This window comes from Hibiscus syriacus, unplaced genomic scaffold, assembly GCF_006381635.1.
Source record: "Hibiscus syriacus cultivar Baekdansim isolate YM2019G1 unplaced genomic scaffold, ASM638163v2 tig00111008_pilon, whole genome shotgun sequence".
Lineage (NCBI taxonomy): Eukaryota > Viridiplantae > Streptophyta > Magnoliopsida > Malvales > Malvaceae > Hibiscus > Hibiscus syriacus.
This window is the reverse complement of record NW_024062951.1, coordinates 1,342,335-1,369,295: the sequence shown is the minus strand read 5'-3', so window position 1 is coordinate 1,369,295 and position 26,961 is coordinate 1,342,335. Positions and strand designations below refer to the sequence as shown.

General features: G+C 32.4%; 3 protein-coding genes and 1 pseudogene across 5 annotated transcripts; 1 reads left to right on the top strand and 3 right to left on the bottom strand.

Annotated features, from left to right (window-relative positions):
• Window positions 1-1,182: 1,182 nt before the first annotated feature.
• On the bottom strand, window positions 1,183-6,710 carry LOC120149783 (casein kinase 1-like protein 3). 2 transcript variants are annotated; one of them, XM_039162486.1, is made up of 18 exons: window positions 6,455-6,710; window positions 6,306-6,346; window positions 5,873-5,942; window positions 5,616-5,764; window positions 5,352-5,447; window positions 5,193-5,263; window positions 4,905-4,966; window positions 4,740-4,803; window positions 4,474-4,558; window positions 4,222-4,348; window positions 3,914-3,996; window positions 3,293-3,353; window positions 2,996-3,117; window positions 2,614-2,796; window positions 2,252-2,476; window positions 2,032-2,081; window positions 1,817-1,919; window positions 1,183-1,519 (listed from the first exon to the last, which is right to left on the bottom strand). In XM_039162486.1, the coding sequence occupies exons 1-14, from the start codon at window positions 6,528-6,530 to the stop codon at window positions 2,617-2,619; spliced, it is 1,287 nt and encodes a 428-aa protein (XP_039018417.1). In that variant the 5' UTR covers window positions 6,531-6,710; the 3' UTR covers window positions 1,183-1,519; window positions 1,817-1,919; window positions 2,032-2,081; window positions 2,252-2,476; window positions 2,614-2,616. The 2 variants fall into 2 exon arrangements, with proteins under 2 accessions (XP_039018417.1, XP_039018416.1); XM_039162485.1 differs by having other exon boundaries at window positions 2,032-2,163; window positions 2,254-2,476.
• LOC120149781 lies at window positions 3,470-17,417 on the top strand (annotated as a pseudogene).
• A 941-nt stretch (window positions 17,418-18,358) lies between these two features.
• LOC120149784 (coiled-coil domain-containing protein 25-like) lies at window positions 18,359-21,432 on the bottom strand. 2 transcript variants are annotated; one of them, XM_039162488.1, is made up of 6 exons: window positions 21,223-21,432; window positions 20,378-20,457; window positions 20,141-20,244; window positions 19,962-20,049; window positions 19,674-19,735; window positions 18,359-19,019 (listed from the first exon to the last, which is right to left on the bottom strand). In XM_039162488.1, exons 1-6 carry the CDS (start codon window positions 21,333-21,335, stop codon window positions 18,867-18,869), a joined length of 600 nt encoding a protein of 199 aa, XP_039018419.1. In that variant the 5' UTR covers window positions 21,336-21,432; the 3' UTR covers window positions 18,359-18,866. The 2 variants fall into 2 exon arrangements, with proteins under 2 accessions (XP_039018419.1, XP_039018418.1); XM_039162487.1 differs by having other exon boundaries at window positions 18,360-19,019; window positions 20,330-20,457.
• A 1,040-nt stretch (window positions 21,433-22,472) lies between these two features.
• On the bottom strand, window positions 22,473-25,805 carry LOC120149794 (pentatricopeptide repeat-containing protein At5g25630-like). Its single transcript, XM_039162500.1, has 3 exons — window positions 25,743-25,805; window positions 23,556-24,465; window positions 22,473-23,438 (listed from the first exon to the last, which is right to left on the bottom strand). Exons 2-3 carry the CDS (start codon window positions 24,417-24,419, stop codon window positions 22,548-22,550), a joined length of 1,755 nt encoding a protein of 584 aa, XP_039018431.1. The 5' UTR covers window positions 24,420-24,465; window positions 25,743-25,805; the 3' UTR covers window positions 22,473-22,547.
• Window positions 25,806-26,961: the final 1,156 nt, after the last annotated feature.

The following is a 26,961-nucleotide window of genomic DNA, read 5'->3' as shown; positions in this document are numbered from 1 at the left end:
TATCAAAACGAAATAAAATTAATATATAATTTATCGTTCTGAATATTATGTGAAAGATAAGAAGGTATCTTTTAACTTTCTTCACCAACCTTTCGTTTTCTTATTTTAACAATTTTTATGCATTTACGTATTTGGTCCTTTGCACTCACTTTCATGTAACGGACACGTCTTTGGATACTGTCTGGTCATGACACGTGGTGGAAAACGTGCGTTTCGCTGCAAATTTGCTCAGACAGTGTCGAAAACTTCCATGCTCCCGTTTACAATGCATGGAATTGACTTGTTTTTTCAGGAGTCTCGTTTTACTATATGAATTATACAAAATAAAATAAACATTTTAATTTAAATTTAATGTTATATCTTCTTATCAATCCAGTAAGTTTGAAATTTGTCAATTATTAGCATCTAACACTCTCATACATTTGATGAGAAATAATTCATTAAATTTATTTTCTTTTTCTTAGAACATACCATAAAAAAATTGATCACTTGTTTAAAAGTGCTTGTTATTCTTACTGTTTTGCAATTAGCGAACTTGTTTCCTTGTCTTGTTGGAATCAAAACATTTTTTTACCCGAAAGTTGGATTATTATTCCGGAAACAATTAAAATTGGACGACTTGATATCGAAGGAATCGAATTACTGAGTCAAAAACATGTTGGGACAAGAAGCTTTGAATGTTCACGAACAATAGGGAAGAACACGAACTATGATGAATATATTTCTCAAAACGCTAAATGCCGATATTTCGATGCAATTTCAAATATCCAATTTATGATGTTTAAGGGCTACAATGTTACTGTCCACAGGCACTGGGTCTTCGGATAAAAAATTTAAAACAAAACACCTTCTAATGCCTTACCATTTTTGTAATGCCACAATCGTATCACATTCCATGCATAGGCATCACAAGAGAATAGATGACAAGTGATTTTATCTATGGTGTCCAAGGATGGGATACTATCGGGTCATTTCCCAACAATGTTGCCGGGAAAGACTTGACCTTGGAATCAAAAGTGACAAACAAAACACCTTGTATTGCCTTCATGACCTTTTCGTAATGCTAAAATCGACTACTGTTTGATGTATTGGCGTACGAGATAACAAGCTGCGCTTTTTATCTATGATGTTCAAGGAGGCGTTACTACCTGGGTCATTTCCTGACAATGTTGACCGTAGAATAAAAAATGAAAAACAATAAGCCTTCTATTGCCTCTATTACCTTTTTTAAATGTCAAAATTGAACGATGCTCCACGCATTCAGATCAGACGAGACGACAAGTAGCGACTTTATCTTAACTATATTTCTTAATAATGCATGAATGATGATAATCAAGAGAGGGTAAAAATCAGTTCAAAGCTTCTTGATTTCGAGTTTAAACCAATGAGCTATTACTAAATGATAGTTGGACTTCCACAGTAACTAAGTGGAATCGAAGAGGAGCATTGCTACCTGTTATTAGACCCACCTTGACAGTTTCACGTGTACTGTTGGTCATGGCTCTTTCATTCACTCTACCTGCAACAACAAAATAAAATGATTACAAGCATATCGACACTGGCATAAAAAGGCATGGGTAAGAAACTGGAAAACAATCTCATTTAAAACATCCTCATCTATCTGGAAAAAATAGAACATACTTGAGCAATTCTTTAACAACCATATTTAAGCTCTATATTTAACACTAATGTAATGAAAAAGGAGCCCAAAAAGGTCAACAAAAAGTAATGGCTTTTTAAGTTTCAATGAAAACAAAATGTAATGGCTAGGAAGAGCTGTTATTCATGACTAGAAAAGCCAAATTGATGTAATTACCTCAATCAACTAAGGTATAAACCTCCGAGATACAGAAATATCTTCATATCACTTCAATATTAGCAGTGACTGCAATTGATCAATTAAACTCTTCTAACATCCACTGGAAAATGAGAGACAAATGTTGTCAAGCAAATAAAACTAAACCTAAATGTACGGTTATATAAGCGATGATAATTGACAGAATCCCCAAAACTTGCGAGATAATACAATACCTGAAACTCTACATTACAGTACTTTTTCAGATTCTGGTGGACACGGGCACCTAGATTCAAATTGATCCAGGTAAAACATCCAGGGCTTTGATCCATATTTATGAAGTAATGAGAAAATAAAGCAAATGCATCCTGAATTAAATGAGATACCACGTCAAAACAACTGTATCACACAAATAAAACTTTATCTACTAGCAAATGAATGGAGAAAACACTTTACACATCATCCATCGAACAATTAAACATGAAACTGGCTTAATCATTGTCCCCATGCATGCAGAAAAAAAAATGAGGCTTTGATGCACCACTCCAGCACAATCCCACATATTTGCTCTCTCATGGTCACCTCATTGATAGCTTTGATACGATCTGCCATCTCTCAGCAAGATCTTGAGCTATCCAAAGTCCAAACTTCATGATACTTGAAATGCGAGCTCTGGACTCCCTAAAATCCAAAACCGAAACCACAACAGGAGATTAGCCATACATATAGAGTATATCCATTCACTTCCCAGAAAGTAGAAACTCATTCAAAATGATTTACAACAAAATGCTTGATTTTCTAAAGACGCCTTCCTATACCAGTCACTTGGTTGAAGATATTCTATGAAATGATGGCATCCAGCTGCTTGAAGCACCAGTCTTGTTCCCAAGTCCACGGTCATTATTTGTAGCTTCAGTTGGCCCCTCTGCTTTGGGTAAAGTCTTTTTCAAGGCAACAGGAAGAGCTAATGAAGTGGATGGCATTGCTGTACTGTTCCCCATCTGAAACAACAGCAGTTGTTTTAAATTCACTGACTAATGGCAAATTACATCATACGAGTAAAATAATAAACAGAAATGGCAAGGACCAAACTCTAAAGCATGCCACATTAATTTCAATTCACTTCCTTTTCTATATTTAAACGGGCAGTTTATAAGCATACATGAAACATGGTATAACACACTTCATCAGGCAACTTACATGTTTGTCGTTCATATTTTGACTAACCGATGGTCTAAACTGCATACGAACATCTGGACGACCGAGGTTACTTGGTCCTCTGTGTTCGATAACTTCACCTGAATAAGAAGCATCCTTGATTCCTGTAATTCAAAAACAAGGCAAGATGTGTTCCATAAAAGACATTCCAAAATAAGTTTAAAAAATATGTATTCCACAGGAAGTAACTAACTAGAAACTATGAAAGATGGAAACAACTACAAATAAGCAAACTGAAAATATTGTTGAAAAGTATGAGCAAATTCTTGGAGCAATTACCTTTAAGCTTATCCATAGTCATTGCTTGGTTGTTTCTTGTTCCAGAAAAAGGATGCAAATCCTGGAAAAAAATCAGGTGAATCAAGTATAACCACATAAGACTGAGTAAAGAAACCAACCAGAAAATGAGCAGCATACATTTTTGGTTAAGGAGGGAATTGGTTGATTGTTTCAGGCATTTGGTTGTACTGTTTTCTGTTGTATTCCACAGGAAATGTTTAGCCGTTAAGTCTTCATTGCTGTTGCTAGATTGGTTATCAGCTCAGCCAAAATTTATACTGTGTTAGTAGCTTAGCTGGTTTAGGCTGAGCTAGTTCTGTTGTATAGGGTTGTCTTCGGTTTATTTTGGGTTTTTGGTTATGTTGGGGGTGTTTATCTGGTTGTATCTTATGTAATTTCTTTTGGTTAATGAAATCTTTAGGCACTCTTTTCCTCCTTCCGCTGATTAAGGAGCTTCTCTACAAGCTCCTTTAATCAAGAAGGGGGTTTTTAACGAGGCCTTCAATTCCTATAAAAAAAATGTCATGGAATACTTGGGCCAAAAAAATTCATGAGATGCAAGTATTGAATTGACAGAACAAAAGAAAAAAACAAAAACAAAAAGGAATTAAAAATGCTAACAGATGATTGAGGATGTGTCTTTGTCCTTTGAGTATGCTGATACTTCAGAATTGTCCAGTCAAATATGAAATCAAACTCATAACCTGCCACATAGAATACAAGGAAGTTGGAAATCAAAAAATGCAAATATCAATTTGATGTTGCCCACACATATATAATATGTTGCCATCACGGCCAGAAAAGACTATAAAATATACTTGGTTTAGAATCTAGGTTCATGAAACATTATTAGTTGTCAACATAGCAACCCAATCATGCAACTTAAATGGAAGAAACTGAGGAAAATGGTGAATTTAAGTAGTCGATACCTTCTCGGCTAAACAAATCCCGAAACAGGCGCTTCAAGAATCCATAATCAGGCCTCTGATCAAATTTTAAAGAGTGGCAATAATGAAAGTATGATGCAAACTCCACAGGGTGCGACTTGCACAAGACCTTTTGAACATGAAACAAATGATAGGTAAGCATTGAATGATGCTCAAAACATTTTTTTTAACATGAACAACTGATGCTCAAACCATTTTTCTTTCATGCAAGGGATATATCTAAGAAGGAAATACCTCTATTGGGGTTGATAACTTCTTCTCGCATATTTTGTCGTACTTCTGCTTTTTTGTAGCAGCCTTTAGACCTTGCCAAGGAAGGCTAAATGAAGAAACTAATGAAATCAGACTTGTATAGTTAGGAGTGCATAACATTTGAATATAGAAGTCATCGTGATGAATTAGGTACAGATTAAAGCAAAACCTCGGGTCTTACAAGTGCAACTACAACCCCTAATGCACTTGAGTCACAGAAGAGGAATGGAAGTTGAATTGGGGCATACCTTCCTCTCAAGAAATACAAAAGAACATAGCCAAGTGATTCTAAATCATCCCGACGGCTTTGCTCTGTGGAGATTAAAGAGAAAATCACGACACCTTCAGAGCTTTGCCATGTATTAAAAAGAATAGGAAAAAGAAAAAATAAGCAACCATTCTTAGTTTCTTACCAATTCCAAGATGAGTATTACAACTAGCATAACGTGCAGTTCCTGTTAAATTTTTATTCTCCCTGTAATGGTTATAAAAATGATGAGCCAGGGACAAATAAAGAAAAGAAAGGGCACTAGTAAATGGATCAAGAAAAAGGACATTTTCAAAACTGAAATTCTTTACAAAATCAAACATAGAAATTAAAATGGATCAGAAACATAGCATCATCAAGTAAAGTTGTCTAATCATGTTAAAATGGAAAGCCAACCGGATATCAAACAAGAATTTGGTAATTGGATTACTACCTGTAAGGAATATGTCGATTTGTGTTGGGCTCACGATATCTCTTGGCAAGACCAAAGTCAATGATGTAGACCTGATTTTTTTTTGGGGGAGTTACAGAAAATAAATAAAGCAGAAATAAGAGAATATCATTTATGAGATAAAGTATCGATGAAATATACCTGATTTGCTTTCCTGCCAAGACCCATGAGGAAATTATCCGGTTTGATGTCTCTATGTAGAAACCCCTTAGCATGCATAAATTCTATTCTGGTAATCTACAACTCGCCAAAAGAAAAAAGATGTTCACACAATACGTTAAGCAAATAAAAACTCAAAAGAAAATTAGCAAAACGTTTTCGATGAAAACTCTCCAATATGAGCAATGCCAGCTAATTTGCAAAATTTTCTTGACAACTCTTATTTGCAATTCTTTATCCGCTTACCATTTGATCAGCCAACATTAAGACTGTTTTCAATGAAAATTTTCTCCCACAGTAGACAAACAAGTCTTCCAGGCTTGGTCCCAGCAAGTCAAGAACAAGCACATTATCTTCTCCATTTACTCCACACCATTTTATATGAGCAATGCCACCTTAAAATGAACGAATTTGTGCAAATACCAATTGCATTACAAAGCTGAAAAAGCATTTATACATAAGCTTGTATTCGCATCATAAAACTACCAAAATTTTTTACTTACTTCCTCCTTGAAGAATATTATACAACTTGGCTTCATATAACAATTGAGGATGTTTTGTCTGCCTGTTTTCCTGACACCAACACAAAATATAAATTTCATTAGGTTATATAGATTCAGTTTTACTCTCTTAAAAAGGAAGCTTTTTCATCAACATGATAAATCATAAAATCTTCAAGCTGCTATTCAAGTATAAAATCAAGCTGCATGATCAATTTTACAAAATTATCAAAATACTTGACTAATTTCATTTTCACCACCATATTAGCCAATTTTTTTTTGAAAGAATAAAAAATCATATAAATTTTGTGTTACACAAGTCAGCATCCTACTAAAACCTTAATATCACAGCTGAAAGTATCCTTTTAAAACATTCATAGTGAAGGAAATAAACAAAAACCAGAACTTGCTAACAATTTTCTAAGTGAAGACTTACAATCTTTACCGCAACAGTTTCACCCGTGTCAATATGAGTAGCTGAAACAAATCAAAACCAAACGAAAAAAACATAAACGTATATTAAATTGACAAATTGAGGTGAATTAACATAATCAAAGAGGAAATAGAGCAAAAGAAGAAAGTTACCGAGAAAGATTTCACCAAATGATCCACTTCCGATTTTGCGACCTAACTTGTACTTCTCTCCGACGATCCTCTCCATATATCAGCTGGGATTTTTTGTCTCTGGACTTTCCCGAGAATTAGTCGATTTGCTATTGGATTTGCGAAAGAGAGAGAAAATTAGGGCAAGCAATTGAGAATTTGAAAAAGCGAAGATGCGAAAGGAACACTTTAGAGAAAGAGGAGGAAAATTGACAGTAACTTTTTTTTTTGAGGGGGTGTTCTGGGGATTTCGATGAATTTGGAAGGATTTTCAACGTAGATGACGGAAGGATCGGAAACGGGAAAATTGGATTAGGGAGCGTTCTGAAATTTTGAAGAATGCCAGGGACGTAAAAGTAAACAACAGATTGGCCAAGGCAAATTGCTCAATAATAGGGAAAATTTTGTAATTTAGAGAAGCTATGGGGTTGTCATTTCATATCCATTTTTACAAAAATAATAATCTCTTAAATTTAATATTAATAGTAAAAAAGTCTAATAAAATTATTTTTAATAGGTAAAAGGGTACTTAAAGTCCCCGTACTTTTAAAAAAATTAATATGTACCGTAAATAATTTTTACATTCAATGTGACCCTCAAACTTAAAAAAAAAATTAATGTTGCTCTTTAATCAATAATTTCCATCATTGACTGTTACGATGTTAGCATGACACTTCATGGTACTAATGTGGCGGTCTATGGTACTAATGTGGCGGTCTATGGTGCTTACGTGGCAATCCACGGTTGTTGGTAACGTGATTGATGGGTAAAATTGATCTTTTATCTAGTTCGAAGATCAAATTGATTTTTTTAAATTCATGGGCTTATTTGATTTCTCTAAAAATAAAAATTAAATTACTAAAAATAAAAATATATATTATTATATTTTAAATTGAATTTAACCTAATTTTTATTTATATAAATCTATACTCGTCCATCTTGCACAAATTTTATGTTATATATTTACCTCTAATTATCTAAAACTGTAAATGTCTAATTATATTTTATTACAATTTTATAAAATTAAATTAAATAAATACTATAAAGTCTTAGGTATCTTATAAAATTAAATTATACTATAATATCTAATTATATAATTTAAATATATATAAAAATATTTATACAATTAAGAGGATCATTTTAGATAATATAAAAAAGGCCTCAAGAAACTTTTTGCCCAAAAAAAATTGGCATACCCACTAATTTCAATTAGATATAACTCTACAAAGTCAATATGAGTATGGGTTCTATGTGTTTGAGGTTTCTGTCACTTCAATATATATGTTTAATTTTTTTAAGGAATCTATAAAATAAAAAATAAAATAAAAATCACATTAAAATTTATATGTACGGACATAACAAAATAATTATATTACTAAATAAAATTAAAGTTAAATTGAAATGTGCCTCTAAGTTAAGTGAATCATTTAACAATAATATTTTGTAGTTAATGCATATATATATTTTTAAATTTAATTTTTATTTTTAATATTATATATATATATTTTATATATTTGTATATTTAAAATTTAAAATAATTTATATCCCAAATTTATTTTACTTAAATTTAATTTGACCTTTACATGATAACAAATGATATGTAATTATTAACAAATTTATTATATCCCAAAGTTGAAAACAAAATTGTTTATATGATAAATATGATTTTAATAAATTTCGTTATTCATTAAGTTTATAATATAAAGTATATTATATTTTTTTATTGTACATAAACAGAATTTAAATTTTAATTACATATCATTAATAATAAAATTTTCTTTCTATTAGTTCAAAAATATTTTAATCGCACTAACACGATTCATACCAGCCTAGATGTTAATTTGGTGTTGACTGACTCCTTGTTCTATTCCATCTATTTTCATGTGCACTTTTTAACATTTATTTCACGTGTAATTTTGATAATTATTCCAAAGAAATTTATATTACATATTAGTCAAAAACTCTGGAAAAAAAAGAAAACAAAAACAAAACATATATAGCTTATCGATGGAAGCAAAGCTGAAGCAGTGTTGGTTTCGGTAGTCGTTCATATCACCACTTCCTCGTATCTGTTACCTCACTTTCATTTTTCAATCGTCAGCCATGGCGATTACGTACACCATTTTTATTTTCTTATTTTTCTCTTCCCTACACCCCATCCTTTCTCTTTACGAAGATCAAGTAGGCCTCACCGATTGGTACTTAATATGCAACCTTTTTTTATATATAAAATTATTGTTTTCTTTGGTTTTTTTTTTTTAAATCATTCTAATAAATTATTTAATGTCAGGCATCACCAGTACATCGGGAAAGTGAAGCAAGCAGTGTTCCACACTCATAGAACTGGTCGAAAACGAGTCGTCGTATCCACTGAACACAACGTTATAGCTACGCTTGATCTTCGCCATGGCGAGATTTGTTAAGTCCAATCTATTCAAGTTTATTGTATTTTTGAAGAAGAAGAAGAAAAATCGTCTTAAATTGTTGTTTCATTTACTTTTAAATTCATATTGGATTTCCGGTTGGTTGTTTATGTAGTTTGGAGACATGTGTTAGGGTCTAATGATGTTGTTGATGGTATGGATATTGATATCGGAAAATGTAAGTATGCCTATCTCCACTTTCGCTCTGAGAAAATTATTTTTCAAATTTATTTTGTTTGGTGAGAATTTATTGAATAATTTGTTTGATTAAATGTGAGTTTCTCCTGTGCTTTCAGTAATGGAAGTTTATGGGTTCTTGCTTCAAAAAAATGGCTGTCCCTTGTTCCCATATGTAATGGGGTAAGGGGAGGTAATAGTAGGCTGCCCCCAATACTAAGTTGAGAGCAACTTCCATAGAAGACCTCCAAATTATAAAATACCTCTATGGGACTCGATCCCACGACCTCAAGGTTAAGAACCGTTCTTGCTTCGATAGCTGATTAAGTTTTGAATAAATTTCATTAATTCAGATGTCATTACTCTTTCATCGGAAGTATTTTAAGAGCATGGAACCTTCCTGATGGACAGATGGTGTAAGAATCTTCACTTCATGGTCCAAAGCACTCAAAATCATTGTTATCAATGGTTAGCACCAGAATTTTCATTTCCCAGAATCTTTCCAATTAACAATGTTTTGGCTTCTAATTCTATCTTCTTGACACTGTTTGTTTTCTGTGGATCATGGTTACCGAAAGTTGGACCTTTCAATGCTATATTTGTTTTTCTGTTGCACAATTAAGATTATTCTCATGAGATTTTTATTCTAAAAAGAATTTTGGTTGTCTGCTAGCACGTGCAAAAGAACTAGGATAGTCTATGCAAAAATAGTGTGCTTTCTTGAATATCAAGGTATTGTTCAAGTCTAAGTTTTATTTTCCAGAAAACTTCAGGTTCTCGCTTTTAACCGGCCTTAAAATCTCTCTTTTTAAGTTAGATATAAATTATTTACTCTGTTCTGTGATTCACGGTATCGATATTTTGCAGACAAATTTGATAATTGAAAGGAATAACGTAGTAGTCATTTTCAGCAATGGCCGCCTCCATGCTGTTTCTTGCATAGATGGTGAGGTTCTTTGGAACAAGGATTTTGAAGCAGAGAGGTTAGTTCAAATCAAAAGTTTTATATTCAACAGCTTCCCTTTCACTCACCCCCCCCCCTTTGAAAATAACATAGTCATTGATGTACTATATTGCCGTGATACTTTCAGCCTGGAAGTTCAGCGGGAAATTCAGCCTCCTGGCAGTAATTTCGTATACATTGTAGGATTTGCTGCACCATCCCAGTTTGAGATGTATCAAATCAATGCCAGGAATGGGGAGTTGCTGAAGCATGAAAGAACAGCCTTCTCTGGCCGGTTTTCCGGACAAGTTTCACTAGTTTCTAGTGAGACACTCGTGGCTCTAGATTCCAGAGGGTTAATTTTGCTAATAATAAGTTTGCACTAGGGAAAATTACTATTCAACATACACCTATTTCGAATCTTGTTGAGGATTCTCTAGGACCTGCAGTCATAATACCTTCATCAATCATGGGACTATTTGCAATTAAAATAAATGCAGTTACTATATTTATTAGAGTGATAGGTGAAGGCGTGTTGGAAGTGGTGGAAAAAGAAAATCATGAAACAGGCATTGGCGATGCTCTCTCAATATCTGAGGGCCAGCAAGCATTTGCACTGGTTCAACATGCAGGCAGCGATATTCATCTCACTTTCAAGCTTGCGCATGATTGGGGTGGTGATTTACTTAAAGAAAGCATTAAAATGGACCAGCAATGGGGGCTCGTCCAAAAGGTTTTCATAAATTATTATGTCCGAACAGATAGGTCTTATGGATTCCGGGCATTGATTGTGATGGAAGATCATTCATTGCTGTTACTACAACAAGGCACAATTGTGTGGAGCAGGGAAGATGGTCTGGCTTCAATAATTGATGTTACTACTTCATAACTCCCAGTGGAAAGGGCTGGTCTATTGGTTGCCAAAGTTGAGCTCAACCTGTTTGAATGGCTTAAGGTATGGAACATGAATCCTTTAAGTTGATTTCAAGAATATGTTTTCATTGAAAAGAACACTTGATGTTCACATTTGAACTGAAGGCAACTCTAGACTGGAAAGTATGCAACTCCTTTCATTGCTTTTAACTAGTTAACATATACCAATTATTAGTTTTGTTTCCAATAAATGTTGAAGTATCAAATCCATGATGCCTTTCATGTGATTCTGAAATTATAAAGATAGTGGATAAACATGCCTGAAGACACTAATTTGAATTCTAATTTGTTATGTTGGTTTTAGAAAGGACTTCCTTCTGTTAAAGCACATCCTATATTCATTATTTGAAAGGTGTCTTGAAGGTGCATTTTAGTTAATTCAATCCTCTGACAATGTGGTTTTGACAAGGTGCTTTTTTTCTTAAGGGACACATGCTAAAACTGAAGGGTACTTGCAAGTCCCGAGGATATAGCAGCGATACAATATATGAGGTTAAAAAGTTCCGAGAAGAGCAAAATGACCCGAGACCACAATGGCTTCCGGAAGTTGATCATAGTGTCAACAAGGGCAGGGAAGCTTTTTGCCTTGCATACCGGAGATGGTCGCATTGTCTGGTCTCGCTTGCTACAGTCTCTACGCAAGTCAGAAGCCTGTCAACATCCAATAGGATTTAACTTGTGTCCGTGGCAGGTTCCTCATCATCATGCTTTGGATGAAAATCCATTTGTGCTTGTAGTTGGAAGGTGCGGTCCAAGTTCAGATGCACTAGGTGTACTTTCTTTTGTCGATTCATTAGGGGAAAGGAGCTTAGTCCGTCAAATCTTGATCATTCCATTGCACAAATTATTCCACTGCCATATACAGATTCAACGGAGCAGCGACTCCATCTTCTAATTGATGCTGATAAGCAAGCGCATTTGTACCCCAAAACTTCTGAGGCTATTGGTATTGTCTGACGAGAGTTTTCAAACATATACTGGTACTCAGTTGAGGATGATATTGGCATCATCAAGGGGTATGCTTTGAAGAGCAAGTGCAATGGCAATGTGGCTGATAAGTTCTGCTTTGACGCTAGGGAATTGTGGTCTACTATTGTGTTGCCCTCAGAATCAGAAAAGATCATTGCAACTGTCACTAGAAAACTGAATGATGTAAACTATGTCTAATTGTTTATGATTTTATTGTGCTTTAGTGTCATGTGGTTAAAGGTGTTAAGCAAGGTAAAAGATGGCTTACTTCCGATTGTGCATGTCCTTCTGTATTATTTGAATGTCTATTGGTGTGTGTGAATGCTGCCTGCACCTATAATCAAATTGAATGCCACGTGACGAGTTTTGCAGGCAGTTCATACTCAAGCTAAGCTTATAGCAGCAGACCAGGATGTCATGTATAAATATATATATCAAGAAATCTGCTTTTCGTGGCAACTGTTGCACCCAAGGCCAGTGGCGAAATTGGATCTGTTACACCAGAGGAATCATGGTTGGTGTGTATCTTATAGACACTGTAACGGGTCGTGTATTGCATCGTATGACTCATCATGGTTCACAGGGCTCTGTCGAAGCTGTAAGTTCTCATTTATTTTCTCATATTGGTGTCACAAGCAGCTATTCGGAGGGATGTAATTGATAATGTTCTTTCGTTTCTTGTAGGTTTTTAGTGAGAACTGGGTTGTCTACCACTACTTCAACCTAAGAGCGCACAGATACGAGATGTCGGTCATCGAAATTTACGACCAGTCTGGGGCTGTAAGTGGACAAACTTAAATCACTTATCTTGAATTTACATATACCTTCAGTTCAGTTAAATTTATCATTTCCAGCTTAAATACTATCCTCAGGACAACAAAGATGTTTGGAAGCTTCTTGCTGGAAAGCACAACCTTATTTCACCAATTTCTTCGTATTCTCGATCAGAGGTCGTAACGAAAACATAATCCTACTTTTTCACCCATTCTTTGAAAGCTATAGCAGTGACATCAACAGCAAAGGGTATAACTTCAAAGCAGCTTCTCATCGGCACGATTGGTGATCAGGTTTGTCAAAATTTTTAGAAATTTCGTTTTATAGAGTTAATAGTTGTGCTGTTCTCTATAAATGGTAGGTAATGAATTAACCATATTTTTACAGGTTTTGGCACTGGATAAACGATTCCTGGATCCTCGTCGATCAGTTAACCCCACACAAGCAGAGAGAGAAGGAATAATACCACTAACAGATTCATTGCCAATCATACCTCAGGTCAGTTGCCCATTTGTGTGTGTGTGTGGATGTAGTTGGCAATGACACCCATTTGTGTGTGTGTGGATGTAGTTGGCAATGACACTAAGGTTGTAAAATCAGGTAATCGGACAGGTTTCAGTCAGATATTGGCAGGTCGGGTAAAATCAGGTACATGTTAACTCAGGTTGATTTGACACCAGATTTAGATCGGGTTCAGGTCAGGTCATTTTCAGTTCGGATCGATGTCAGTTCAGGTCCGAAGTAGATAAAGAACAAGTTAATTCAAGTTCGAGTGGACTTCAGTCGGATCTCGTTCAGATCGGGTCACATCATTGACAGATAAAATTTCGGTCGGATGTTTACTGGATACGAATTGAGTTCAGGTCGGGTCGTTTCTATTTTTGGATTAATTATTTTGTCATCTTTCGTGATTGTTGAATTGCAAGTTGTGATTGTATATGATTTCGAGTAAATTAAGACAAAAAATATTCATGGATCAATTTTGTAAAAAATATAAATTTAAGGAAAAAATTGAAGAAATTTAAAATTACAAATAAAAATTTAAAATATAAATTAAACAACACACATAGGTAATAGACCAAATCAAAATAAATTTAAAATGTGAGGCTTAAATTAATATAAAAATAATTAAATTAAACACATTTAAAAAGTTATGGGCTAGTTATAAAAATATAAATAACAACTAACAATGGGGCAGATGAAGATGTAAATATAAATTTAAGGACTAAATTGAATACATATAAAAGTGAAAGACTTAAAATTAAAATAAATTAAAAAAACACAAAAGGATTAAATTGAAATAAATGTAAAATGTGAATAAAAATGAAAAATATAGTAAATTGCATTTATTTAAAAATTTGAAAAAATATAATATATATATATATAATATAAGTTTATATATAAATTATATATATAAACTATATTTTTAATATAAACTATATAATTATTATAAGCTATATATATAAATGATATATGTAAAAAATATATATATATATAAATTATAAAAAGTATATAGTTTATAAATTATAATTTATATTAATATAATATACATATATTATTCAAAGTGAGTGGTGGGAGAAAACTTTTTAAAAGAAATATTTTTTTGTGTGAATTTTTTTATTTTATTTGAGAATTTAGAGGGAAATTGAGAAATTTTGCGAATATAGGAAAATTGAGAAATTTTGAGAATATAGGGAAATTGAGAATTTAAATGAAAATTGAGAAATTTAGAGGGAATAGAAAAATTTGGGAAGTTAGAGCTAAGGATATGTCCAACAAGATATTTTGGGTAGGCTCATGCTTCTCCAACAATAATCATTTTTCCACTTGTTTTTTATTTTTGATTTCTTTCATTTTAGTCATGGTTTAATTATAAATATCTTCTTGAATTTTCAATTCGATGCAATTTAATCATGTATACATTCTAATTACTTTTAATTTTCTATATATATATATATATATATGTATGTAAACTATATATGTATAAACTATATAAAATATATAGTTTATAAATTATAATTTATATTAATATTGTATATATATGTATGTATAACTAATATAAGTAATTTATAGATTATATATATATATATATATTATAAAAATACTATGCATAAACTATATAAAGTAATAAAGTATATAATTTATTAAAAACCCTTAATCCTAAACTTTAAACCATACACACTAAACCCTAAATCATAAACCCTAATATAAATGTACTAGCACTAATGCATATATATTTGTAATAAAAGAGTAGGCTTATGTATTGGACCTATGTAAACTAATGTAAATGGACAAATAGTAATGCAAAGAGACTTATTTTTGGGTTTTATTATTACTTATTCATAAAAACAAAATAAATAGGCTATTAATGTGAATTAACCTAACATGCAACTAAAATACTAATTATGCAAATGAAATTAATATGACATGTAATACTATTTATGAACCATATAATATGCAATGTGACATACTAATTATTTAGCACCTAATTAATCATGTTTTATATAATTTACATTTAAATAATTTTATTAATTTTATTAAATAATTTTATATAATATGTATGTATAAACCATGTTTATATATATATAAACCAGCTAGATCAAAATGATGATGTTTTGATGAGTTGTCTATGTCAACAACAGTTAGCCATGTCGGTAGCTATTAGCCATATTATCGTGTCATTAATAATTCAGTGATATAATTGAAAACAAAAATCAAAGTTCAGTGTTATAATTGGTCAAGTTAAAAGTTCAGTAGTATAAAAGATACAACGTCTAAAGTTTGGTGTCATATAATGTAGTTTACCCAAAAATGAAAAACGAATAAAACGTAGACCCCACGCGACGACAACAACTCAAGCATGAAAAATGCACTTATGTGGGAAAAAAGCAAAATTAATTGGGGGAAAAGTAAAACCATTCAAAACGCTCCAATTCTTGTTCATTTCGATGTGGAAATTTCAAATTTCCCAAACCAAATTCGAATCACGAGAGAAACCCGATCAAAAAATAAATCCAAACTCCCAAATTTAAATCCACTTGTAGTAATAAAGTAATAAAGGATTAGGTTTAAATCATAAACCCTAAAACCAATCAAAAAACTAATTATTTAACACTTAATTAATCATGTTTTATATAATTTACATTTAAATAATTTTATTAATTTTATTAAATAATTTTATATAATATGTATGTATAAACCATGTATAGTATATATAAATTATATATATATATATATAACCTATATATATATATATAAATTATATAAAGTAAATTACTTATATAGTTTATAGAAATACTATGCATAAACTATATAAAGTAATAAACTATATAAACCCTAAACCCTACTCATAAATTATAAACCCTAAAATTTAAACCATAAACATTAAACCCTAAACCCTAATATAAATGGACTAGCACTAATGCACACACATATATATATATATATATATATATATATATATATATATATATATATATATATATTTGTAATAAAAGAGTTGATTTATGTATTGAGCCTATGTAAACTAATATATTGGGCCTATGTAAACTAATGTATTGTCAAAATTATTTATATTAATAATGTAAAACGTTAATATATATTACATAATAAATATTTTCATTATTAATATTATTTGTTCTTTTTATAAATTAAACTATATAATTTATATAAATTAAACTATATTAATTTTCCTTTACATTATTAATCATGTTTTATCTATTATACATTTAAATAATTTTATTAATTTTATTAAATAATTTTATATAATAGGTCTATTTATTAATTTAATTATCATAATAAATATTTTATTATAACATTTAAAAAGTAATTATATTAATTTTTTAATTACATCATAAACTAAAAAACTCATAATTTTATTAAAATCTTATAATTTCGTCAACGGTAATATATAAGTCAGGTAAATACCAGATCAGGTTAAAAACAGGTCAAGTTAAAAACATATCAGGTTGAAAACAGGTCAGGTTGAAAACATGTCAGGTTGAAAACAGGTCGGGTAATACCAGTTATTTACCAGGTCAATCTCGGTTTCAGGTTCATATCAGTCGGATACAGGTCGGGTTCGGATTCACAATTTCCAATTCCAACTCGGATTCAGGTAAACACCAGTTCCGACTCGAGTCAGTTTCGGATCGCTACAGCGTAGGTTAAAAACAGTTTTGACTCGAGTCGGTTTCAGTCAGTTTTGCAGGTCGTGTCAACTTTTTACACCCCTAAATTACACACTGTTTTATTGATATGCCTCTGTACCAACTACTAAGTATGCAACCTGACATTGTTAAACATGAACACAACACACACACACATGACGCAAACATTGAACAAATGGACGAATTTGTCAAAAAAAAAAATATATAAATATAAAACATGTTAAAGCCTTTTATGGAACAGAAAAATACATGAATACAGTACGGATACACAACTGAGCATGTCTCTGTGATTGATGACTTGTTTACAGTCCTATGTTACCCATAACTTTAGTGGAAGGTCTTCATGGTATAATAATTGTGGCAGCGAAACTAGAGTCAACAACCCTTGTGTTCGCACATGGATTGGACCTGTTTTTCACTCATTTTGCAGCTACGATTGACTCACTGAAGATTTCAGTTATGCCTTGCTTCTCATTACAATCGTGGGGCTCGTAGCCGCAATCTTTGTTACCTGGATTTTGACTCAGAGGAAAGAACTACAAAACAGGTGGAGATAAAATTCTGCTCGTTTCATTCAATCCTCCCCCCTTTTTTGGATTTACGGATGATTTATGATCTGAATTTTCCTTTAAATTTTTGTAAATCTGAAATAAGAAATTTATGGTCGTCCTTTCATGATTTTAGTATTTTTATTATATATTTACTGGTTTTAATTACTTGTAAGAGCATTCATTATATCTGTAATTAAGACCGACAATTTAAAGGAACAAATTAGTTTGCAATACTGAGACCCGTTTAATTCAATAAGCCAGTTCCAAGTTCCAGAAAATTAAAACCTTTACAATTTAAATAAAAACTATATATATATATATATATATATATATATATATATATATATATATATATATATACATTATATCAAAATAACATTGATATTTCATACGAATAACAAAAGAGAGAACAAAAAAGAGAACCATAAATATAGATATATTGAAGAAAGAAGATATATTGAAGAAAGAAGCATACGAATTTGCAAGTTCACATGTCAGGTCTTGCAGGATTAGTTTTTGGTGATTTAATTTTGGCCATATCAACAAGGTCCCCAAATAGCTTATCCTCTGGGTTTGAAGACTTGGTTGGTGGGGACCTGGTAGGAAGAGTTTCTGGAACCGTTTTCTTTTCTGATGGACTGCCCTTACATTTGCTGATCAACATATTGTTGTTGACCGTGGCCTCCATAAGGTGCCATTAGCAGTCCACCATACGTTTGTTGAGGAGAAGACATCGGTGCCATCATCTGTGGATCCACTGGCATTTGCTGTGGGATCATTCCCATAATAAACCGTTGGGGATGAAAACAACCAGACAGGTTTCCCTGAACGGTCTGCTGTGCTGACAAATGGCTGGTTGCGATAAGTTCAATGTATATACCCACCACTTGTTCACTTCCCATATGTTGAGATCCAAAGGGGTCCACTGGGCTGAAGCTACCTGTGCTTCCCTGGGAGGCGGTGGAAGTGAGCTGATACTCGGGGGCACCTTCTCGACATTCAAAAAGTAAGTCATAAATTCAGTAGTACAATCATATAAAATTGTTAACGAGTAATTTGATAATTTCTAACCCTTGATGGCATAACATAAGCAAAACCATAGTGATATGGCATGAAGACTTGCAAATTTGCAATCAGAATAAATTACATTAAACCACAGCAATAGAATCATGAATCATGTTCAGTAGAAATAATACTGCCAGCTACAACAGAAATCTCATTCCCCTCAGTCCCACCTTCAACCTAGTCTTCATTTTACTGGAACTTCAGTCCAATTCATGTTTTATCTTTCTCTTTTTCCTATCAAATAGTCAGGTCCGAGGTAACTTATTCCTGAGGCAAAAACTTCAAGCCCGCAATAATGATAAATAAAAAAAAAGAAGTGACAACAAAATGCCATTTTTTCACGAGCAGTAGGTATTCGGCATCATAATTGGCATTCAAATACCAATATGTTTACATAAAATCCTCTTCAAGTTCCTGCAAAGACTTGCTTGTTGATGCAATTTGTTTGTTTGACGTCATCTTTTCCGAGACCATGAGACCCTTGTAGCTTAGTATCTCTGATTGTCTGTCCTTTTCAAGCCTTTGCAGTTCCTCACGTCGTTTCTGCCAGAGAAATCAAAGGGATTTTCGTTTTAGCCACAAATAACAATGTGAAAATGGGCATATCAGTGCAGAGGATGAGACTATAATCTGCAGATAGTGTGATCATAGAGTTGAAATCAATGAATTTTACATACACTTCAACATTTAGCACCTGTTGTACAAGTATTAAATAAGCAACGTCAGCAAAACTACAACTTCTTTGGTCTCATTGCAAATATCTCAACTATTAGCAACAAAGAGTAGCTGAACGTGAGTATGAAACATCATTCCATTCTGATCATAGTTTCAACTCATTTAACATATTTTATTTGCCCAGATACGTATTTGGTTTAAGAAACTGGACAAGAAGAAACAATATCCAAGTAATATTATGATGTATATAGAACTATAACACCATAAATATATTTGATCAAATGAAAGTTTATATGTGACATTATGGCTCCTGCTCTTCATCAATCCAATATGCTATAACTGCTTTTACCCTAACCAAAATCCAGTAGGATAACTTTTATTTTTCACGCTACAACCATTTATTCAAGATGCTCATGTTCTATAGCATCCTCACATAAACCATCAGCTTATGTAGTCATTAGCCAAGATCAACCCCATGAAATAAGTTAAAAACATAATAATAATACTAATAAAGTGGCTCACTTTTTCCCTTAACTGTTGCTTTCTCTCTGCTCTTTCTGCGGAATTAACGGCTTCTCTCTCAGCTGATCAAGAACAAATAAAATAATTAAAATTTTATATACATAACTAATTTATAGTAGTTGAGAAACTAAAAATGGCAAAACAAACATTACTGCATACCACTACTACCGCATATAATAAGCAGAATATAGAACAAAAGAAATCACACCAGATTTCTTTCATAAACAATGATAATACTATCTTTAGTCCCACGTTGTAGCAGAAAATAAGACATGGACATTTGCATACCTTTCAAATCAGGTTTCCTTTCCACTTTTGTCTTATTCAACCTGTTAACTATCTCATTTATCCGCTTCTCCACTCTCACAGTCCGGACCTAAATCACACAATAAAATCAGATAAAAAACACTCTATGAGGAAAAATATGAACAAAATGAAATGATAATCAAGAAAATAATAATGCTCACCATCTTGGAATTGTGAAAGCCGACTTGGCCAACATCCATAGAAGGAGTTTTCTTCAAATTTGACCATGGAGTATAAACGACATCAACGTTATTCACTTTGTTGCCTACCCTCGCACAATAATATCAAACATATACATATTATTAGATATATATACATATATAAAAGGATTTGATGAAATTAAAATAAACCTTGGATGGAATTAGCTTTAACAAGCTGAGCACAATCTTCAATCAAACCTTCGCTGATATCATCGACGGTCTGGCCTTTTTGAAGTCTTACATAAACATGAGCAGAAGACATTTTATCCACATGGAACCTGTAACAAAACCAAATTCAATCACTAAATTTCATACATAATTATAAGGGTGTTTTTGGTTCAGGGAATGAAAGATTACCAGTGAGAATAAAAGATTAGCGGGGAATAAGATTACAGAGAATATTGTATTTTGTGTTTGGTTGGTTTAACAAGAATGTAAGATTACCGTGTTTGATTAAAGAAATAAAAGATTATTAGAATGTATATTTAAGTAAATTGTCTTTATTATATATTTGTTTTTTTAACAAGTTGAAAAATATTTATATATTTTTTAAAAAAATTAAATTCATAAAATTTATATAATTTTTTTTATAAATAAAATATAATAAAAAAAATTTAATAAAGGGTAAAATTTTATTTTAACCGAATTTTATATTAAATTTTAATTATAGATTTTTTTTAAATTTAAAATAATTTAAAGATAAATTTGTAATTTAATCTTATTAGAATTTTTATTATTCAATGATAAAATAAAGATATTATTTTAAAAAAAATTAAAAACATTTTAATCCAAAACGTTGATGGTCCAAAACATCAATAATCCAACAATGCAAAGAAAGAAAGAGAAGTAATATATCAAAAAAAAAAATCTACGAATGACAATCCAGGCCAACCCTACGAATGACAATCCAGGCCAACCAAAGGAGGAACGTTGATTTCACTCCTCACGTTAACCAAACACCCCAAGAAAAACTAATCCTAAATTCATATCATAAATGAAGGATTCCCAGGAATTACAGGAAACCCAATCGAATAAGAAATTACCAAATATCTTCGGGTAAGCCGTATTTAATGAGTTCCTCGTTCTCGTACTTGTCGAGACCCATGAAAATGGTGTAATCGCCAACCTCTGGTCGGGCTTTGAAGTAAAACACCATTTTTGTTCTTCAACGTTTCTTCTTTTTCCCTTTCCTCTCCTGGTAGGCTAAGACAGAGACAAAATTAGGGATTTTTCACCTTTAAAAGGTAATTGAAAAAAATTGATAACCTAATATAATAGCTGTTTAACGCTTACCTCTTTCTTTTTGGTGCGAAAGCTTTTACCGCATCAAACTATAATGCTTCGTTAATTAACTGCCTCATACATTCTCAAACTATGATTTTCATTTTAAATTTGTACCTAAACTTTTAAATATTTCAATTTCATCCTTAAAGTATGACTATTATTCTAAATTTGCTCTCAAACCTTTTTAACATTTTATTTTCATCCCCAAACCATATCCTTCATTATAAATTGGTCCTCAATATTTTTCAACATTTCAATTTCATCCCAAATTAAATGTATATAATAGTCACATTTCATGTTAATAAAAATCATTAGGTCAAGTTACTATTAAATGTTTGGAAAAATACTTAGGTTAAACTATGGTTAAAACTAATTATGTATTAATTGTGTATTTAGTATCTATATCCTAATTTGATTTATTTTAGTCTCCATATTTTTCAAATTTTAATTTTTCCCTCACTCAAACTATACAATGACAATATGATTAAATTATAAGAAATAAAACTTACTAAATTGAAGAACATAAATTAAATATACAATAAGTAATAAGAAAATTTGACTTAATAGACTTAAAATCACTATTGTTTGGATTAGGAGGCCAAAATTAAATTATAAACCTGTGAATGACCAAAATATAGTTTTTTCGCTATTTTAACTTATATTTATATAATTTTGAAGGGGTTATACTGCTTTTATTTTATCATTTTTATGGGGGGCGGGGAAAGAAATTCTACCATGCCTTAACTTTAGAACATTAAATTTATAAGGGACTAAAGCTGATATTAATTATTTAGGAGGGCCGTGAACCCTGCCTCCATCCTTGATTTGGAAAGTACAAGGACTAAACTTTGATTAAATTTGAGCATATGATTAAATCTCTGACTTTCGCATAGTATAAGGACTAATATTAGAATTTGACAAAAAAGAAAATAGATTGTAAACAATACAAAGAACCACATTTACTTGCATTTTACAGCAAAAAGCCAAAAAGAATAAAGAGATTCATCAATGTGGAACAATTTCTTTTTCTTTAGAAAGGAAATCATGACTTCAATTATACCAGAAGCTCATAACCTTTTTTCTCTCAGTTAAGGAAAACCACTGTACATGAATGTGTAAGCTGACCATATATGCCGAGCTGCCTTTGACATTGCTTCCGGCAAACAATGGGACACCTTGCTCCAAATTTACAACCCAATGGAATATATTTTGATTTCGTCGCAAGCCTTGAGCAATCCAACGGAGAATCGGCATCTCTCAGCACCATTCGACCTTTTCGAAGAGACAGAGCTGACCCCTTGTGATCATCAGTAACTACAGTTGGTATCTGTATGAGATTGGAATGTGGGACAATTGTAGTTTGCTTGCTGTATAGTTTCTCTAGAATTTCAGTTGGTATCTCTTTTGTTGTCTCGATTTTCTGTTGCTTACTAAGACTGGAACCCAAAATTCTATTTGCCTCTTTTGTCAATCCGGTGGCACACCAAGCTTCGGCGATGAGCGAGATGGTGGATTTCTCAGGCTGAACCTCAAATTCTTGCATTACTTGAAGAAGTTCTTCTGCTTTCCATGGCTGCTTGGCTTCACTATATCCCCAAATTAAGGTCTCAAAGGTCTTCAAATTGGGAGATATTCCATTTTCACACATTTGGTCGAAAGTCTTGATTGCATAATCCATTCTTCCAGCACTGCACCAGCCACTGATAACAGTTGTAAATATTACAACATTTGGGCAAAATCCTGATTCAATCATGATTGTTAGAAGTTCTTCAGCTTTCTCTGGTTCTTGTGCTCGCACGTAACCTTTGGCAAGAATGCTATAGGAATGAATGTCGGGCTTAATACCTGCTTTCACCATGTCATCAAAGATTTCCCTGCATTTACCCATAAATCCAGCTGAACTCCATGCATTCATAATGGTGCAAAAAGTTATAACATCAGGTTTGACCTTGAATTCTTCCATCAAAGAAAGTACCTGCAGATCAAAGCTTAGACTTAATTTTTGTTCTTCAGAAGGAAATACTCAGTAGATGAGGCTCCTATTAGAATATATCAACAGTTGGAGAAAAACATAACCATTGGGATTACTTACCTCATCAACCCCATCTCTATCCATGATATCAGCAAAACCTTTGATCAATGAATTGAACATCACGAGATTAGGATGCACCCTGAGTTCCTTCATCCGATAGGCAAACCTCAAGGCCTCCTTGATCCTACCTTCTTTATAATATCCGCTGATAATGATGCCACAAGTTCTCTCATTAGGCTGCAAACCATTTTTCTGCATCTCTAAAATCACACCTTCAGCCCGATCAGTCTCTTGATTCTGTGAATAAACCGTTGCTATGGTATTGTAGGTAACAGCATCAGGTTGCATTCCAGAGGAAATCATCTTATCAACTGTATTCCAAGCTTCTGTCATGTTCTTCTTTTTGCACCATGCTCGGACAAGAACGTTATAGGTCCGGAGATTGGGTTTGACATTCCCCTCCCGAACCATTAGGTCTACCAGTTTAACAGATTCTTCAGGCTTACCGGTAATCCCGTACCCTTTGATTAACGTGTTATAAGTGCTAGTAGTGGGTTTCAATCCACTTTCCCTCATCTTCCAGAAATTTTCCATGGCTTCTTCTATGTTTCCACATTCAGAGAAAGCATTTATAACAGCATTGAAAAATATCGAGTCCGGTTTCATACCGTTTTCTTCAACTTGAGAGATGATAAAGTGTATGGAACTGAAGTCCTTCTGGCTGGTCAAGGCAGTCAAAAGTGTTGTGTATGTTATCAAAGATGGTTTATGCCCTCCTTCAATCAAACTGTCAAAAATAGACTGAACTTCTTGGGGTTTCCCTCTTTCTATTAGAATGTTCATTAGCTTTGTCCGGGACCGTACCGTCCTGCAACTATCTTTCATCATGCAGACAGAGCAATGATATTGGTTTTGGTGATCCATAAGTGCAGTAACGTGGAAGTGGAACTACCACATGAAAATCTCAGTCCTAGAAAGTTATCAGGAAAAAAAAAAAGCAGTAAACAAATCAATCTCACCAGTGACGAGCAAGAATTAAAGAAGAGATCATATTTCCAATAGAAGTATACTGTAATTCCATCCACATAAACACGCATGGCACTTTCCTATGTGCATAATTCAAGTGCTACAGTCTACAAGGAAAAACAGATTATGGAAATGGAAACACACAGACCAGATAGTTTTGGATAACCATTACACCACATAAAAATGGCATAATCTTTATAACATTTGCTGATGGTAAAATGTTGGTTACGACGATAGTAAGCTATTCATCGGCACAACCAATAATTTTTATGAAGAATGATGGGTCGGAGATGATAAGTTCTAGATGATTAAGAGAGAGTTCAGATCCCCTTAATCTTGCACAAAGGTTTATACACCGACTCTTAGTATTTATGTTAGGCATATGGTTAAAATAGTTATCCGTAGATTAATTTAGTAAATGAATGCCGTCAACTGATATTAGATCTGATCTTAATAGATATCTTGGGTCTATCAATAGTCTTGTCAAAGAGTCATGATTAATCGGAGGATATGAAAATGTTAAGACTTCGGTTTGCCTAAGAATTCCTAAAAAAAAAAATTCAATAGATGAAGGAATTGTTGCTCGCGGAAGAATATATCCGGAGGTACAACATTTGTTCAGAGTATAAAAATATATATAAATATGTGACAGGCTTCGTTACAAAACACGCTTTCTTGAAGAGAAAAAAATAGAAATTGATTTCCTTTGATATTTTCCTTGAAAAAGAATATCCAGTCATGAAAATCTGAGAAACAAGCAAATTCCATTTCTGAAATGTAAATTTTCAATTGATCTGGAACTGGAAACTTGCTTGCATTTCTTGAAAAAGAGTTGACCGAAACAAAACCAAACATGGCCTGTTCAAGAAATCCATCCAAGATTACAACTAAAGATTATACACAACCATTCTCAAAAGAAAAAAGGAGAAAAAAATGATAAACCAATCGAAATTTCACAAACTAGTCCAAAATTCCAATTTGGGAAAATTTCGCATTCTTCGTTTATTATTGATCAAGGTTCAACACAAACTCAGTTCACATATCAAACCAAAAGATCAGCAAACCCATACCTCACAAAATCAAGCAGATATAACCCAAAATTTTTTGGGTTACGGGAACCCAGGAATCGATGTAAAAGAGCTCAATTAATGCGAGAAATGGCAGTGCTGAGCTATGAAAAACGGCTGAGTGAGTGTGTGTGGTAATGTTAGCGAAGCGTACCTGAGGGGATTGGGTACTGACTGATTGGTGGAATTATGGAGGCATTGGACCTTCACGAAATGCGTTAGAATATGTTTATCTACACGCAAGAACATAAATAAAAGACAAATATATGGAGATAAGAAAACCACAAAGTGCGGCTCTGAAATTTCGTTGCTTTCTGTCTATTTTCTCATCAAATACTTTTATCCACTGCCATTTATTTATTTTGGATAAATAATAAAGAAAAGTTTATTGGAATAGTCAAAAACACCTCTTATGTCCTTTTAATATTAAACTTAGACAAATCGGTCCTCTTTGAATGGTAAGATGTCTTTTTACCACTAGAATACAACAATTTACTTGTTTTAGTATAAGAAAATGAAAGCAAAATGGTAGCGTTTTATCCTGGGAGAAAGAGTGGTGCATATTTGATTGAGTTGAATTGAATTAAATTAAAAAGTTCTGAAGTCATATCGATAAGTCATATTTTATTATTCAATATAGAGAGTTAGAAGAAGCCTATATCACCAATTATTAACTTACAAAAAAAATCTTATAAGATAAATTTCAAACATATTAAAAATCACATCAGAATTAGCATATTATAAGTAGGCAAAATCCAACGTCATGCTAACTCAATAGCAAGATGTATTCTCTAGCATAAGATAAGCTTCCACTAGATATTATGCTACTACAAGCTTCTTTTTGGTATACATCATGAGAAGGATAAACAATTATTAGAGGGTGTTTGGTTCAAGGATTGTGGGATTTCCACAATCCCATGGGATGGGAATCCCACATTCTCATGTTTGGTTGGCCTAGAATCTCATTCCTAGTAATGTTTTATTACCAATAGTAGATTTTTTTGGGTATATTACCGGGAATATCATTAGCTCCCTTCCCTTAGGTATTGTAACATTACCGGCGTTTTGGACTAAAATGCCCTTAAATTTTTATTTTTATTTTAAAAACATCATTCTTCTGTCATTGAATAATAAAAATTCTACGAAAGTTAAATTATAAATTTATCCTTAAATTATTTTAGATTTACAAAAAAAAATCTATAATTAAAATTTTATATAAAGTTCAGGGGTTAAAAAAATTTACCCTTTCATTAAACCTTTTTTATATTTTTAATTTTGTAAAAACAAATTATATAAATATTATGAATTTAATTTTTTAAAGAAAATATATAAATATTTTACAATTTGTAATATTATACAAATATATAATAAGG